The sequence below is a fragment of the Rhinichthys klamathensis genome, unplaced genomic scaffold (genome assembly GCF_029890125.1).
Source record: "Rhinichthys klamathensis goyatoka isolate OS25496 unplaced genomic scaffold, OSU_Roscu_1.1 h1tg001162l_1, whole genome shotgun sequence".
Taxonomy (NCBI): Eukaryota; Metazoa; Chordata; class Actinopteri; order Cypriniformes; family Leuciscidae; genus Rhinichthys; species Rhinichthys klamathensis.
In genome coordinates this window covers 28,836-46,000 of record NW_026607370.1, presented here as the reverse complement: position 1 = coordinate 46,000, position 17,165 = coordinate 28,836, and the positions used below count along the sequence as shown (strand labels likewise).

Here is a 17,165-nt window from a genome sequence, read left to right as displayed (position 1 = left end):
ATATCATTTTAATGGGTGACTTCAATATCCATTGCGATAAACAAACTGACACCTGCACTAAAGAATTTATTTCAGTTTTAGATAGTTTTGGCCTTACTCAGTATATTAATTTCCCAACTCACAATAAAGGCCATGTTTTAGATTTAGTCTGTTGCTTAGGAGTTACACCATGCAATTTAAATTCCATGGAGCTTCCCATCTCTGACCATAAAATGATTTTCTTTGATATCATTTTGCCACTCCCTAAATTAAACTCGACGCGCCCCATATCATTCCGTAATATTAAAAACATAAACCCAGATGATCTTAATAGATTAGTTAAGACCTCTATTTGTCCTACATCCCCCTCACTCTGTACTGCTAACCTGGTGGATCATTACAATGACTGTTTATCCCATTCACTAAATTCTTTAGCTCCCTTGAAAACTCATATAGTCTCATTTACCAGGTCTTCTCCATGGTACACCCCTGAACTCCGACATATGAAAACCATGGGTCGACGATTGGAGAGACTGTCTAAGAAAACTGGTCTAACCATCCATCTACAAATGTATACTGATTATCTTCTTTCATATAAAAGTGCTTTGAATGCTGCTAAATCCTCTTTTTATTCTGATATTATCAATACAAATGAAAACAACACTCGGATTTTATTTTACACTAATAATAATCTACTTAAGCCTGTTGTCACTGCAAGTCATTTGACCTCCATAGCTCAATGTGACTCATTCTTGGATTTTCTTAGTACAAAAATTACTGATATTCACCACCAGTTGAACTCTGTTACCTCTGCTAATAGCTGCCCATCTTGGACTACCACACTGGACCCACCTTTCTCCATCCTATCAACTTTCCAGCCTTCATCAGTTGAAGAAATCACTAGACTCATCATTAAGTCCAAGAATTCTTCCTGTGTGCTTGATCCCATCCCTACTACCCTGGTCAAAACCTGTCTGCCCTCTATCTCACCTATCATAACATCCATTATCAACTCCTCCCTGCTTACCTCCACTGTTCCCACATCTCTCAAAACTGCTTCTGTCACCCCTATTCTGAAGAAACCTGGTTTGGATCCTACTGACCCTAACAACTATCGTCCCATTTCCAACCTTCCATTTATCACCAAACTTTTGGAACGGACCATAGTAACTCAACTTCAAGCTCACCTACACAACAATAATATCTACGAAACTTTTCAGTCTGGTTTTCGTCACAATCATAGCACTGAAACAGCTCTGGTAAAAATCACCAATGATCTTTTACTTGCAGCTGACAATGGCCTTTTAACTATCTTAATTCTACTTGACCTCACTGCCGCATTTGATACCATCTCTCACAAAATTATGTTGGAACGTCTGGCTGCCATTGGGATCACTAACTATGCACTAGTCTGGTTCAGGTCATATCTACATAATAGAAAACAGTTCATTCAGGGAAAAAATGTCACATCAAAAACTTCTACTGTCAAACATGGTGTTCCTCAGGGCTCAGTGCTGGGACCACTGCTCTTCATCATCTACATATTACCTCTTGGCAACATTCTCCGTCACTTTGGGATCAACTTTCACTGCTACGCCGATGATATACAACTTTACCTCTCCACAAAACCGAACACTTCTCTTCCCCCCTCCACCCTCACTTCTTGTCTACAAGCTATCAGCAGCTGGATGTCAATCAACCTTCTCAAACTTAATGGAAATAAAAGTGAGGTTCTCCTCATTGGTTCTAAGGCTACACTCTCCAAAAATCATCTGTTCAACATATCAGTTGATGGCTCCCCGATTCCCATCTGCTCCCAAGTCAAAAGTCTTGGCGTCATCCTCGACAGCGCACTTTCCTTTGGTCCTCACATCAGTAATATTACTCGGACTGCTTACTTTCACCTTCGCAACATCTCGAGACTCCGACCCTCCCTCTCCCAGCACAATACACACGTCCTTGTTCATGCCCTGATCACATCTCGCATTGACTATTGCAACGCCCTCCTCATTGGCACCACAAATAAACTCCTCCATCGCCTGCAATCCATTCAGAACTCTGCAGCTCGTATTATCACCAACACAAGATCAACTGACCACATCACACCGCTTCTTACTCAGCTCCACTAGCTTCCTGTTCCTTACCGGATCAATTACAAAGTTCTTCTGCTTACCTTCAAAGCTCTCCATGATCTGGCCCCCTCATACCTCTCTGATCTGCTTCTTCCGTACAATCCTCCTCGAACACTTCACTCCTCCACTGCTGGTATTTTATCTGTTCCAACATTCAGACTGAGCACCATGGGGGCTAGAGCCTTCAGTCGCTCTGCACCACGTCTTTGGAATTCCCTCCCATCTCATATTCGTCAATTAGACTCTCTTCCTCAATTCAAATCTAAACTTAAAACCCATCTGTTTAGATTAGCTTATTCTACATAGATTTTCATCGGGACTTCTTTTTACTTTATTTTTTAATTGTACTTATTAATTTGATTTTCTATATGATATTATTGTTGGGCTAGTATTAATGTTCTGTTTTAATTTTCCTCTAAGGCGTCCTTGGGTGTCTTGAAAGGCGCCCTGAAGTGGAATGTATTATTATTATTATTATTATTATTAGTAGTAGGGCTTTGAAGCACTGTGTAGATCCAGGATCGAGTAGAGTTACTCCCCTCGTTTGCAAGGGTTAACAAGCGATATGCTGAGTTCTACTCTCCAGGATGCCCGTCTCTATGATCCGGTTTGTAAGTGAACTATTGCCATTAATTGCAGTTTTTCCCTATTGGATTTTGTGAGAGACTGTTCAAGAAACAGACAGGTTGTTGGCAAGACTAGGTCAGTAAATTTGACCAGGTCAGCCTCCCTGGTGGCATGTGGGGTTGACTTTGTTCCCCTCAGAAAGTGACTGGACGGGACTCCTTTCAGACCCCCTGGCCATATTTTCCTTTAAAGGAACCCCTTCCATGGAAGCTGTTTGCTCCAAACCTTTGAGTGGCCTTGGTAGGCCTTCCGTTGTTCGGAGGCCACTTTGAGGCTTATAGCTTGGGAAGTGACCGTAGGGAATAATGTCACTGACAGCCTGTATGTGACCCGAAGGGGGAGTGTGTTCTTGGCATTTCGATGCAGTGTGAGTTCCCTTTCGAAAGGGAACGTCTAGGTTACGACTCGGAACAGAGATAACAGTCGTAACCTAGACGTTCTGTGATTCATCAATAAAATAGCTTAGAAACTGAAAAGTTCTAGCATATATTTAGCCTGGATGCCAGCCCGAACCCCGCCCACAACATGTTTTGATCGGGAAGTTCGGTCTGGACTCGCTCCATTGAGGAGTAATTATGATCGGTTCAGAAATTGTCGGGCCAATCAAATTGCCAGGGCGGGCTTTATACGATGATGGACAGATGATCTGCAGGGACGTAATCCTCACATTATCAAAGAGCGCTTGGGTTGAACTGGTTTCCCTCACAGATGACTGCCGCGGGAGAACTGAGATGTATAGATTCCGCTATCGCGTCTGTTGTAAAAGAAATCGACAGCGCATTCATTTTAAAAGACGAACATAGAACTGCAATCAAGGCATTTGTCGATCGGAAAGATGTGTTTGCCGTCCTTCCTACGGGATTCGGCAAAAGTTTAATTTATCAGCTGGCTCCGATGGTAACTAAGAAGATGGGACGCAATGAAAACCCTGTGGTCGTTGTAGTTTCTCCTTTGGTCACACTCATAGAGGGCCAAGTAAAAGAAGCAACACTCGTTATTTTACTTCTTCCAGCGTGCGTGCATTTGAGTTCTGTAGTTGACAACTGTGCTATGCAAAGTAGTTGACTTACTGCGTTGCTCTCATTGGTTGTAGGTCTATCCAATTGAGTGCAGAGGTTTTTTTTTTCCTGGTTCGGTTAAGACACGCCTCATAATCAAAGCCCTATGAAGCAGTATCAGACTCACATTCTGACTAGAATATGAGTATGACGAAGTCAGGCTAGCATATATTTATTAGTAACAAAAACTCACAACTTTACTATTAGTAGAGAGACGCTGCCAGGTAGAATTAATTTGCATGCAATCGCTCTCTCACTAATGCATTCATATAAATGTAACCCGCGTTCGAGTCTCAGCTGGAGGTTCAGGCTTATTTGTTCATAAATAATGTCATCAGCGACTAGTTCTAGCTCCAGCTCCATAATTGTCAAACTTACTTTTTTTTCTGTGCTAAAACTATAGCATGAAGTAAATTAGATATTACTTAAGTCATAAAGTAAAAAATGATGTAAGTAAATTTAAAATAATTTAAGTAAATGGACACAAAACAGAAAAACATCACAATCAGTAGAACTAGATATTTGTCTACTGATATTATTTTCTGCTATAGCTAGATTTATTTTTTACAAAAACAAATTAAAGATCAGAGGAGTCAAAAAGTAGGTTTATCTTATTTGATTTTCCCTCTTTCCAGCCCGAGTGCTTTGGAGGACGACGATGATGATGACAGCCACACGGTGGTGGCGACGGCGCGGGGCATCTTCAACTGCAACGGCGGGGTTCTGAGTTCCATTGAGACGGGGGTGAGCATCATTATCCCTCAGGGAGCTATTCCTGATGGCTTGGAGCAAGAGATCTACTTCAAAGTGTGTCGGGATAACAGCATCCTGCCACCTCTGGACAAAGAGAAAGGTCAGTCACGCATCTTTTTAACTCAGGGGTCAGAAGATTCTGACATTTTAGTCTTTTTCTGTTCTGTGAAAGAAACCTTGTAATCCAAATACTGATTCTTTTGTAAAGTTTGTTACAGACCCCTTTTTAAATTTATATATGAATTGACCTGTACTCAAAATGCAAGTGAGCTTATCAGTACTACATTTGTAGCTTTATGAGAAACATTGTCTTTTCATATACGATTATGTGCTTGAGTGTAGAGCAAATGCTAAAGGAAAGAGTTTTTATTTCCAGGTGAAACTCTGCTGAGTCCTCTGGTGATGTGTGGTCCTCACGGTCTGAAGTTCCTGAAGCCAGTGGAGCTCCGCCTACCTCACTGTGCGTCTATGACCCCTGATGGTTGGTCTTTTGCTCTAAAATCCTCCGACTCCTCGTCGGGTACGCTGTCCTCTCTCTGTCCTTTTGGGGTCGTTTGGGATGGCTTTGTGACAACTTGTTTGGTTGTGGGCCTTTTTTTTCATTATGCATTTTCTTATTCACACCTCCATATGATCAGTCATTTGTTAACTGTTTTTTTTTTTTTTTATACCACTAAATATGACTAATATTTTAGTCATTTAGCTTATCTCACTCACTAATTCCAGTCTGCTCATTCATTTATGTGGTTTATTTAAGGTCTATTTAAACCAAGTGTCTCTTTTAAAACCGGGTGTGATAATTCACCCTACATTACAATAAATCTATTATTTCCATCATCTAGGTATTTGGATACATGCACATATACTACTGTTCAAAAGTTTTGGGTCATACTTTCATAGTTTTATTCAGACAGGATGCATGAAATTGATCAAAAGCGACACTAAATACATTTATAATATTACAAAAGATCTTTCTATTCTTTAAAGTAAAATGTTTCCACAAAAGTATTAAAGTAGCACAATTGTTTTCAGCATTTCTAATGGATCATTTGACTGACGACTGGACTAATGGCTGCTGAAAATTTAGCTTTGCCATCACGGGAATAAATGACATTTTAAAATGTACTGAAATAGAAAACAGTTATTTTAAATTGACCCCAAACATTTGAACGGTAGTGTATATTCTTTAAGGGAATAAATGTTACACATTTAGATTTTTCATAAAAGGAACTGGATGTGATAACTAAGAAAAGAAATTGACAAATTGGAATTTAAAAATATTTTAAAAATAGATAATTGTTCCATTAGTGAATGACAACATATCCATTATATTTTACTGAATTGATATTTTGCATTAGAGAAAGTAAATTTGTTTTGGCAGATGGTTTGTATTTTGCAGGGCCCAACAAATTTTGCATTTTGTTCAGCATGCGTAGTTTTCACTGGGCAGATTCGTTTCATAGGCCTTTGTGTTCTCTCGATCAAGGCACTGAATCACTCAATTTCTCCCTCGAGGTTAGTTAAATAATCAGAGATCTGCAGATGAACATTGACAAAATAGGTTGTTTGCCATCTTCACTTGAGTCTCATGATTTCATGAATTAGCCAATGGTAATTCTCATCTATTAATCATAATTCACTCATAATATTATTTGTGTATTGAACTGATTCTCACACAGCCACCCAAATGTCTGAATATGCAGAGATGCTGGAAATGCCTTCGTCCCGCTAATGGAGATCAGCAAATGTTTTTCCCTGGGTCTTAATTTCTCTCTCTCTTGTTTCACTCATTTGTCTCTATATAACTCTTAAACCTCGGACCACCCTGTATTAACCTCTCGTTCTGAATGTGCAGTGGAGAGATTGGAGACGCCTGCCTCATCCAAAACCAATCTGCATATTTTAAAACAAGGCCATCATTTATCCATAGTTCAAGGCAAATTCCCCTGCACTCTCTTGGAAAGGGAGCGTTTATCTAACTACTTTAACACAGAAGTTGTTCTGATGGAGTTCACAGCAGAGTGCAAAAGAGCACTGAAATCTTGAGGTCCTCTATAAATTAGCTAAAAAATTATGATAGTTCATTTTTGAAGATAAAGTGCGTAATTTATTCACCATAAAACCACCAAACAGAACAGTTTGTTTGCTTGAAACTTGCCCCCCCCCTTCACCTTGATGAATGGAAAAACAACCTTGTTCTTATGCATTACAGCACCTTAGTCTATGAGCTTATTGGTTATTGCTCTGGCTCTGCTGATTATCTCTATCAGAACAAATAACGCATGCTGAGAGCCTGTCTTATCTCAGAGCACCCCGCTACGCTCGTCTCTTTTTCCTCATGCAAACCAAAGAGAACAATAGCTAAAATTGCACAATATTGTACTGATACAGCTGTTGAAATATGCTAAAAAATAATGCACCTCGTTTATAATTTTATGTTTGTCCAAATGTGCGTTTTGTTTTACGCTACATTTTTGTTTCGTAAGAATCGTGGATCTGACTAGAAAACAAGCATGCATGTGGCTTAATTTTATGTTTAATTAATTAAATTTTTTTTTTTTGTCATTGCATATACTTGATGTATAATACGTACATGAGTCATGACTGTTCAAAAGTTTGGAGTCGGCAAGATTTTTTAAATGTTTTTGAAAGAAGTCTCTTATGTTCACCAAAGCTGCATTTATTTGATCTAAAATACAGTAAAAACAATAATACTGTGAAATATTATTACAATTTAAAATAACTGTTTTCTATTTTAATTTATTTTCAAATGTAATTTATACCTGTGATGGTAAAGCTGAATTTTCAGCATCATTACTCCAGTCTTCAGTGTCACGTGGTCCTTCAGAAATCATTCTAATAATTATTATCAATGTTGAAAACAGTGCTGTGTGGTATTTTTTCAGGATTATTAAATGATTAGAAGGTTAAAAAGAACAGCGTTTATTTGATATATATTTTTATGTAACAATGTAAAAGTCTTTATTGTCATTTTTGATCAATTTAATGCATCTTTGCGGAATAAAAGTATTTTATATGATCCTTCCTGAATAAAAGTTAGTTTCTTTCATTAAAAAAAAATTCAACTGACCCCAAACTTATGAATGTGGTGATTGATCTTACTCTCAAATTCATCAATTATATTCATCTGCATTTTCTGTTATTTATCCAGGTGATCCTAAGAGTTGGCAGAACAAATCTCTCCCTGGAGATCCCAACTACCTGGTTGGAGCCAACTGTGTGTCTGTGCTTATTGACCATTTCTGAGGGGGGCAACAGCAGGTCCCTTTACTGAATGTGGAACCAGTTTAAAAGAGAGGACCTTCCCCCTTATGAACACACACATACTCATACATACACAAGATGAAGGCTACGCACTATGCTACACTAAATGAAGGGTCTCCTGACTGTGCTCTGGCTTTGTTTACGGTAACCTCAGAGACTGGAGGGAGGGTTACATTCTATGAAGTGCTGTTTTAATCTCCTCATCGTCCTCTTCATGTTTGCTTTATCTTTCACTTCTTTTTTTAAAAAGTGCTTTTAAAGGCTTTCGAGGATAACAAAAACAGACATTAACCATTGATGGACTGCATGCTCTGTGCCACTGACCAATTAATATTCACACTGTAAGCCAACTGTAATATTTTGCGACACACAACTTGTGTTTATTTTTTAAAGGATTTATTAGGTTCTTCCATTCAGCCTAGGCTACTTACACGTATAGACTATATTCATCTGCAAATGTATTTTCACTTTATATTGTATGCACACTATAATGTTATGATTATAATGTATAGTGCAACTTTTCTAGAATATCGAATTCTAGTTTTAGGATTTTCAATCGAGCAGTTGAAGTGTACATCTGACACATTTCCTGACTTTTATCATGTCAAGGTGCAGGATCAGTGCTAGATAAGAGCTTTTAAGGAAAGAGTCGGAGAGAATTGGCATATGAAGAATATACAGTATGAAATTTTCTAGCCAAGGAAACGTCACTTAAGGCTCACCTTTTTTAATGGCTCCTTTGTAGACACCACTAGCCTCCTCACAGACCTGTGAACTTGAGCACTGGAACATTCCTGCTGTGTCGAGATCTATGCATGTGCTTTGACTCAGGTGTGAAGACTGCTGCTCTTTCCTCTCCCCTCTTTCTCTTCCACATTCTTCCTCACTCCCTCTTTTCTCCCTCTCTCTCTCAAACACTCCATGTAAAGCAGTGATGCCTTATCTGAAACGACACACTTTTTTCAATAACGAAAACCTTTTTGGTTTCTTTTTGCTAAGTTGTTCTAACGATAAATTATGAAGAAACTGAAGTTGTCTTTCTGCCATTTTCGTCGACCCGCTGTACAAATAAACATGGGTGTTGCACACATGAACAGCGTGAAGTCTAAGAACAGGTTTTCTCTTTTTATCTGCTATGCACATGACTTTTAAAGAGAAACACAAATAAAAGATGGGAGGATGGATATCAATTGGCTGTACATAAAGCTAGCATATTGCCTTCATTTTTGGTTTGTAAATGACTTTTTTTGTATGTCTTTATTATTTTGTATAAAACTTAAAAGGGGGAAAACGTTTATAAAAGAGGATGAATGAAATTAAAACTGTTGTCTTTGTATTTTGGTTCTACCCTTGAGCCTTGGAACGTGTACTTGGCAGTAATAATATCACATTTTCTACAGATACACACTAAATGTAAGCGGTTTTTAATAATAACCATCTTTTTATTCTTTATTTACAAAAGAAAGTGCTTGATGTAAACTATTCTCAAAACCTGTTTCTTTTAAACGGTGTGCTTGAAATGTGTTCCATGCATTATTTGTGATACTGGATGCTACATTGTGTGTCCTGAAATGTATTTTTGTACTAATAGATTTATTATGGCACACCGGAAGACTTTTTTTTTTCTTTAGACATTATAACACAGCTTTGACTGGTCATTAGCTATTCACATGTGGCAGAGTTTGTTCCCTTTTCAACACAATTTCCAGTATGCCACTGTATTAAAAAAAATAAATCATTTTTAAAATACACTGTTGTCATTTTATTAGGGATTTTTCCGTAGTTGTAGGTGCAATTCAAAAATGACTTTGCATAGAGAATACAGTTTGCCGTTGCAAAGGAGCAAGGTGACTTTCAAAATGTTTCATTGCGACAGCACACTGACTGCGGTATAGTGTGTAGTGACACTTGATGGCCTGCAGATGGCGCAAATGCTTTACTGCAATACAATACAATACAATATTTATTTGTAGAGCACATTTAAAAACAGCCAGGGCTGACCAAAGTGCTGTCCAAGGCAGAAGATATAATGCACATGACAATAAAAATAAGCAATTAACAATCAGGGAGAATTAAAAGCAAGAGAAATTCATTCACAACGTTCATTGCGTCTGGCTATTATAAAACTGACCTTTAGTCGATTGTTAAATCAAGCCCAGCTAAATGATCACTTCTACTCCATGAATACCAAAATGAAACAGCATGCCTTGTTTAAAGAAATATTATTATTATTAACAATAATGTTATTCCTCTTTTAACTGAAGAAAACAAACTACTAATATAACTTTGTAAACAACGTGTTGTTATTAATGATAATATTATTTTACTATCAAGCAAAATGCATATTTCTTTGAACTTTTTGTTTCATGTGGTAGTAGTTTTAAATCTAATATTTACAAAATATGAGTCAGTTAATTATTGAAAATGTGGCTGTAGTTTTCCTCTGTTAACAAATATGACTGCTGACATGTTTACGTGATGATATGAGACAGAGTTATCTTAAAGATAGGCTATATTAACTACAGACCATGTAAATATTACATGTAGCCTACCAAATATGGTAGTTGTATATTATGACATGTTTAAGCGTTGACATAGACATTTTTCATAGGCTCAAACTGGAATTAAACAGGTCTGGTAATGTGGCTATTTTCTCCAGCCATGCAAAATGTTCACATGAAATAAGAACAATCTGCATTTTAATGCATACTACACAGTTCGTTTGTAAAATACGTAACTATATTTTCGTGCAAACTTACAAGTAAATTTTGGTCATGTTACTGATTTGGAATGGTTTAAAATTTGTAAAAAATAATAATAATAATAAAAATAACAATAATATTGTACGTCGTATTAAAACTTTTTCCGGTCCTCAAATGTGATTGGCCGGAAATAAACATTTGGTTGATCGGCGTTTCAAGCATACCAGCATTGGGTCACTTTAAGTGTTAATTGAGATTTACACGAGTAAGTTAGGTCAGCGCAGAGCTGTTTGTTTAGTCGAAACGTCGGTGTTTTATCTCACAAATCGACGCAGAGTAAAGTGAATTTGTCCACCGAGAGAACCCCGTTTTGGAAAATCAGATTGTCTAGAGCAGTGAGAAATGGAAAACCCGTAAAGGAACTCCAGTAGAATCAATACAGAAGCCTTGATCTGGTGACGTGAAATCTCTGTCGCTCCGCTCCATTCACACACGTGGCTCCAGACCTGCTTTCAGTCTGCGCGTTGCTCGGTGGCACGTGAAGCTTGATGGCTTTTTATCGAAGAATACACATACAAACTAAATTATCCGATTTTGGTCTGAAACCTAAGTTACCGGATACCAAGTACTTGTTTATTTAATTTGTATGAAACATGTACGCTTACAATGACTACTGAATAGGCAGATGTTTTTTCAGTGGCATTGCTTAAATGGCATATGTTCTCAGTCTTACAGCGAGTTTAAAGAAAAGTAACAATATGAATAAGTAAGTTTAAGTAGACTCATATCATTTATTCGCGGCTTTTATGGTTCCAAAAACGAGTTCGTCGCCCGCATCCATCCATCTGAATCTACATATGGCGACACGTCAGTCCATCTCCTCCTCTACAGAAGCACCTGCTCACACACACCTCCAACTGACAGACTACTAGCGCGAGGCTGCGGCTGCACGCAAAGACCGAGCGAACATTTCTACACTGGAGTCGGACGGTGGAAACGCGTCATACGCAGCCCGTACATAGGCGCGATAGATGCGAATTTCGTTCCCATTGAATACGACGTTCTCCGTACAGAGCCGTGAGGTATTTCATTAACGGACTGTCACGGATTTGATGGATCACCTATCCCGTGCATATTTCCTCGAAGCGGGCCATTCAGTGCTCTTTTTCGCAAAGATTACCTCTTTGTCTTATTGAAATGATTTTGGATAACGCTCGGTAAAACACCTGCTTGAAAACAGCGCACTTATCCTCAGAACAGTGAGAGTAGGACATCGTGAGCTTCCTCGTGTGACGGGATGATGGTCTGTGCGTCTTGGCAACACGCTATGCATTCATCTTTACTTTGTGGATGTCGGAGTGACTAAACCCAGAGGTGTTTCTGTAATCCCGAAGCCCGCTGATTTAACCCAAGTTTTGGTTAATTTAAACTGTTTAGTCGTGATCATGCCCGTCAGTGCAATGCCGAGGGGTCGGTCTCTGAGCCCAGTATCTCTGTCCCGCAGTCTCTCCCGGCTGAGGGAGTTTCGGACCCGGACTCGCATCATGCTTTCTCTGGGAGTTTCACAGATGGTGCTCGGGAGTCTCATTTTGGCTGTCAGTTTCGCCGCTTTGGCCCTTACTACATCTCCGAGGGTGAGACATTCGTGTCCCTTTTGGGCTGGATTCTCGGTAAGTTGTCTTTATTCTTGAAAAATCGTGTATTTTTGTTAGTTTCCCCTGAACAGAGAGGTGTTACGCGCCATTTGTGACCCCAGTAACTGCAGAGTCAGCAATCACATCATCACGCGCGCCTGATTCTTAGTTTATAATTCAATTCTCCTCTTCATCAACGAGAGCCTGCGGAACAATATTCACCAAATGCGAAATTAAATGGCCTATGAATAATTCTGAAGGGAGGGGGACTGTTTTATTGCTTGGGCTCAGGTGAGCTCACCTATAAAAGGCTGTGTTTGGTGAATTGCCACATCATGCAGCAGAATGAAGCCAAATGATTAAAAGAGATCAGACAAATTCATGTGCATTTCACTTATGCCTGATGTTCTGTGTGAAAATATTTCAACAGGCTGTTAGTTTCTGACTAGTATGTATTAATGCATCCTTGTTAGATTTTCAGACAGGAATAATTACTTAATCTTAATAAGAGCAAATCTTTTCCACAGTCCCTGGCAACAGTACATACTTTAGAGATGGCTATACACATGTAATGCAGTTTGTCCAATATACCATTGCCATAGTTTTTCCATCTAATTTTCTCGTTTAATGCACAGACAGGCTAAATGTTGCATTTTTGCATGTTGTAATTGACACTTTGCACATATTTTGTTTATTTGTTTTTGTTGTTGCACATATTTTTTTTACATGTTTGTTTATTTTTTATTGTGTTATTTTCATGTTAAATAACATATACCCTGCTGATTCTTCTTGCATTGCATTTCAAAGACCTTGGCATGCTCTATTTTTATTGAGATTTAGATTGAGATTGATAATAAAGAACTTGATAGTCAGAAAGAAAAGAACTTCTGAAATTTGGGAGATGAAGGTTAGCTGAAGTGTGAAAGCTGAAATACCCAGTGTGACTTTTACCTATGTAGCATAGAGGTTTCAACTACATTGCCTTTGTTCCTTAATAAGATAAGCACAACCCTCTGATTCATCCTTACCAGGCACTACAAGGAACTTTTGTAGGACAGTATTAACATCTTAACATTTAATTCCGCCTACTGTGAATATTTATGAATTCAAAAATAGACGGCATATGTAAAAGTTTATAAGTGTTAATTGTGGTTATGAAATAGTAATATAGAAGGGACTGGGACATGTGGTGACAAAGATAACTAGCCTTGGGGTCAGAGGTCAAACAACAGGGCTCGCTGATCATTCAGACGCTGATGTAGTGCATGCAGCAGATAAGGAGACATGTGGCCATGAGAAAGCTCAGCTGGTTCTTGTATCAGTATGATTTGATATGCATTTCATGGATTTTCTTGTATATGCCTCTGGGTTCTGGTGGGGGCAGATCGCCGTGTCCAGGCCTGAGGTTAAAGCACCAGTGAGTTGGTGAACATGGTGTTCTCCTCACTGGGCGGCTGGTGCATAATGGAGCTCTGCAGAATTACTAACCAATCAGAGTCTGGATTAATGGTGTGAGCAGTGCAGCTGGATGAACAGCATGTGTGCTTGTCCTTGTGCAGAAAATGCAATGGTTTAAATTCTTCAAAATGTGTTTGTGCTGACATTTCTTTACATCACTCATCTTATCACCTACCTACACTCTTTAAAAACAAAGTTTCCAAAATCGCTTTTGGCAGCGATGCTATAGAAGAACCCAATTTGTTTCCCCAAAGAACCTTTAACAGTTCTTAAAATAACCAATTTTTCTTCATGTGAAGAACATTTTAATGACCTGAAAAACCTTGTATTTTCACGATAAATAACCTTTTGTGCAATGTTGAAGTTTCTTCATAGAACCAATAAAGAACCTTTATTATTGGAGTGAGTCCACTATAGCATCTATTTGATTTTCTGTTTATCTACATTTATTATATCCCACCAATCTTTTTATTATCAGGATGCCCAATATATTTGTTTTATTAGTAGTTTATTTATTTATTTCACAAATAATGATTTCATTTTGAATGATAATCTGCTGATATTAGACGGCTTACTTTTTGATGAAGCCGATTTCAAAATGAATATTTATCCATGTTTTCTTTTGTATTGTTTAATTAAACTTTCGGCTTATACAGATAGTTGTAAAACACCATGGACATGTCAACATCAACATTATTTTAAAACTTATACGAATGCATAATGGGAAAGTGTACTGTATATTTTAGCTGCTAGAACTAGTCACCATTATTTTTTTGCTTTTTTACCATTTTTAATCGTCTTTTAGGTTTTTTGCAGTTCACTTAAATAATTTGTTGTATTTTGAAAATAATTTTTCGAATCTTTACAAAGTACAAATATTCGATGTATTTTCTACAGAAATATATAGGTCCTAAATGTTCAGGTTTTTTTTTTTTTTTATAAAACAATTGGAATAAGTTTTTTGATAGTTTTAGGTGGAGTAGCCTATGTTACACTGCAGGATACATCACTGCTTGAAAAGAAAAGAAAGAAAGCAGAAGATTTTGTGTCGTTATGCTGTAGTGCTAAATATAACAGTAGAATTGTGTGTCTGTGTATTAAGACCCCTCGGGATTGGATGTGAGATGCACCAATCAGTCAGGTTCCTGAACCTCAATCGATTTTGTATTGGTTAAAATGAATGGAGAATATCTTGTGTATAGATCAGGATCATGGGTCAAAAAATAAAAAAAGTGTCATGCTTTTTTTCTGGTAAGACTTTAGGTTAACTGTAAAGTCATGTTAAGAAGCCCTACATCTTTTCTCTCTGCTTACTGATGCCCATGATCCTGACCTCCCCCTCATCTCTCGTCCCTCTGTCTTTGTTGTAACATCAGAAAGACACATAGACCCTGCATCAAGTCTCTGGCCACAGCGGGGAGGCTTGATCAGCAGGAGAGCTGTGAATTTTTGTGTGTGCACTGAATTATATTTGTTAATCCAGCTTCATGTGAGAATTTAACTCGTGCTTTTCCTCCTTCATGCAACAAGCCATTGTTGTTCTGTTCAAATACAGATCCTTTCATTCAAAGGCCATCATAGACTGAAGGAGAGAATGACAGTTGGTATGACAGAAGGGTGTTGGAAACTCTGACATCCATAAACAGACATGTCACCTCACCAGGGTAACAAAATTAGTCCTGACAGGCTTATATGAAATGACCCTCTGTCATATCACATTCCACACAGACCTGAACTGTTTCCTGGTGAATCTAGCAACACTGAAACGGAAAAAATAACCAGCACTGTTTGGTGTGTGTTTGAGTTCACAGCACACTCAAACCCATTATTGTCTTTGTCAATAAGTACATTTACATGGATTCAATTTCAGTACCAAAGCAATAATCCAGTTTTTAAGTCAGCATGAATTCAATACCTACTCTATTTTCTTAATACATGTTACTAATATCAACAATTCATCCATGCAAAAATATAAAAAAATGATTGCTATTTTTTTACCCTTGCGTAATACTTAATCAAAGCTTGCGCTTCCTGTGATATGACTCAGTTTCTTTACTGACGTACACTACTCAAAAGTTTAGGGTATACGATTTGTTTTAAATATATTTTTAAAGTCTCTTATGCTTATACCAAGGCTGTGTTTATTTGTTCATATACAGTACAAGTGGCATACTGTACAAGTGAGCTAGATCAGGGTTTCCCAAACTGGGGTGATGAAACTGCAACTAATAATTAATTAAATCATAAAAATGTAACATTAAAACAAATGAAAAAAAAAACAAAAAACACTGATGATCTCTGCATTTCTAATATGTAGGGCTCTGGACAGAAATTCACGTCTTTTATTAACTGCATGATCCTACATTCTCAAATCTCTGATGTCAGCTTCTCATCCAGCTGAGTATGAGCTTCTGCTGTAGAGACACTGCACATTTGTCAAGCATTAGAACTGACTCTTGTAACACATCCGTAGAGATTTAGAACGGGAGGAAATCATCAAACCCCTGCTTATAGAAATCACTGCTCATAATTTAAAGTTATGTTTTCAAATATTAAGCTGTTCTTCACCATGCAGTTTTAATATATGTGTGACCCATGTGTATGTAGGAGTCTGTGTGTGGGCATCATGTTTCACACGCAAGACACTGAAGCATTGCAGTCTAAATTGGACTTTTAATCGTGATGGGTGTAAGGAGGGCATATGCATTTATTACATCTACATGCGATAATGACTGCGAGACTTGGTTTATTCCCAGAAGTTCCAATCATCTCTTAACCTCATAAGGAAAACCTTAACTTTTCCTTTCAGCTCTTCTAATCCATCCCTGTCTTTTCCCTTCCTCTTCATTTCAGCATGCAAAAACACTGTCAGTTCTCCCTAGCTCAGTTTAATCAGCTCATTTCATTGTGGTCACCATTGTTTACTTCATCCCAGAACTCATCTCTTACTTGGCCAAGGAAGAGCCTCTGTTGCTTCACTCACCATTTTGGATCTGAGTGAGATATGGGCTATGCAGATTCCAATCTTATGGATTTATTTATGGATTTCCGTAGTTCCAGATAGGTCTGTAGAATATTTACTGAAATAATTTTCACTGTAAATTTCATAACAAAGAATATAGCAGTTGTTTACAGTTTTGTCACTCTTTGAATGAACATAATTTTTATGAAACAGTCTGCATGCGCCTGGGTGAAAATTGGTTTCATTTTTCAGCTTGTGAAAAAATAATTTATGAGCAATCAGAGCTTGGATCAGGACCAATGAAAAGACAAGGGCTGTTTTGATGATGTAAGAGCTATTCTGCTGTTTTTCCATCCATATCTACCATTAAAAAAGTATAATTCCAGCAGTAAAACCTTGTGTACGTCATTTAAAGCTTTGATTAGTGATTAATGGTTTAGACATGGAGTTAAAGAGGAAAAATCGCCTTTGTGGTTCGTGTGTGGAGCTGGCAGAATTAAAATCTCTTTGCATACTAATTGGTAAATTACAAGTTTGCCTGCGAGAAAAGGCCTGGATGGGAGTTGTTTATTTCC

At 37.9% G+C, this 17,165-nt stretch overlaps 1 protein-coding gene across 10 annotated transcripts in view; it reads left to right on the top strand.

The window, feature by feature from the left end:
• Window positions 1-9,583, top strand: part of tjp1a (tight junction protein 1a) — a 54,934-nt gene extending 45,351 nt beyond the window's left edge. For 5 of the 10 annotated variants that reach the window (XM_056244924.1, XM_056244929.1, XM_056244925.1 and 2 more), the window contains 3 exons: window positions 4,432-4,649; window positions 4,926-5,069; window positions 7,722-9,583. In XM_056244924.1, coding sequence (XP_056100899.1) covers window positions 4,432-4,649; window positions 4,926-5,069; window positions 7,722-7,816 — 457 coding nt within the window. In that variant the 3' untranslated portion in view covers window positions 7,817-9,583. The remainder of the gene's footprint in view (window positions 1-4,431; window positions 4,650-4,925; window positions 5,070-7,721) is intronic. The other 5 variants (XM_056244931.1, XM_056244930.1, XM_056244926.1 and 2 more) reach the window with 2 other exon arrangements.
• The last annotated feature ends 7,582 nt before the right edge of the window (window positions 9,584-17,165 follow it).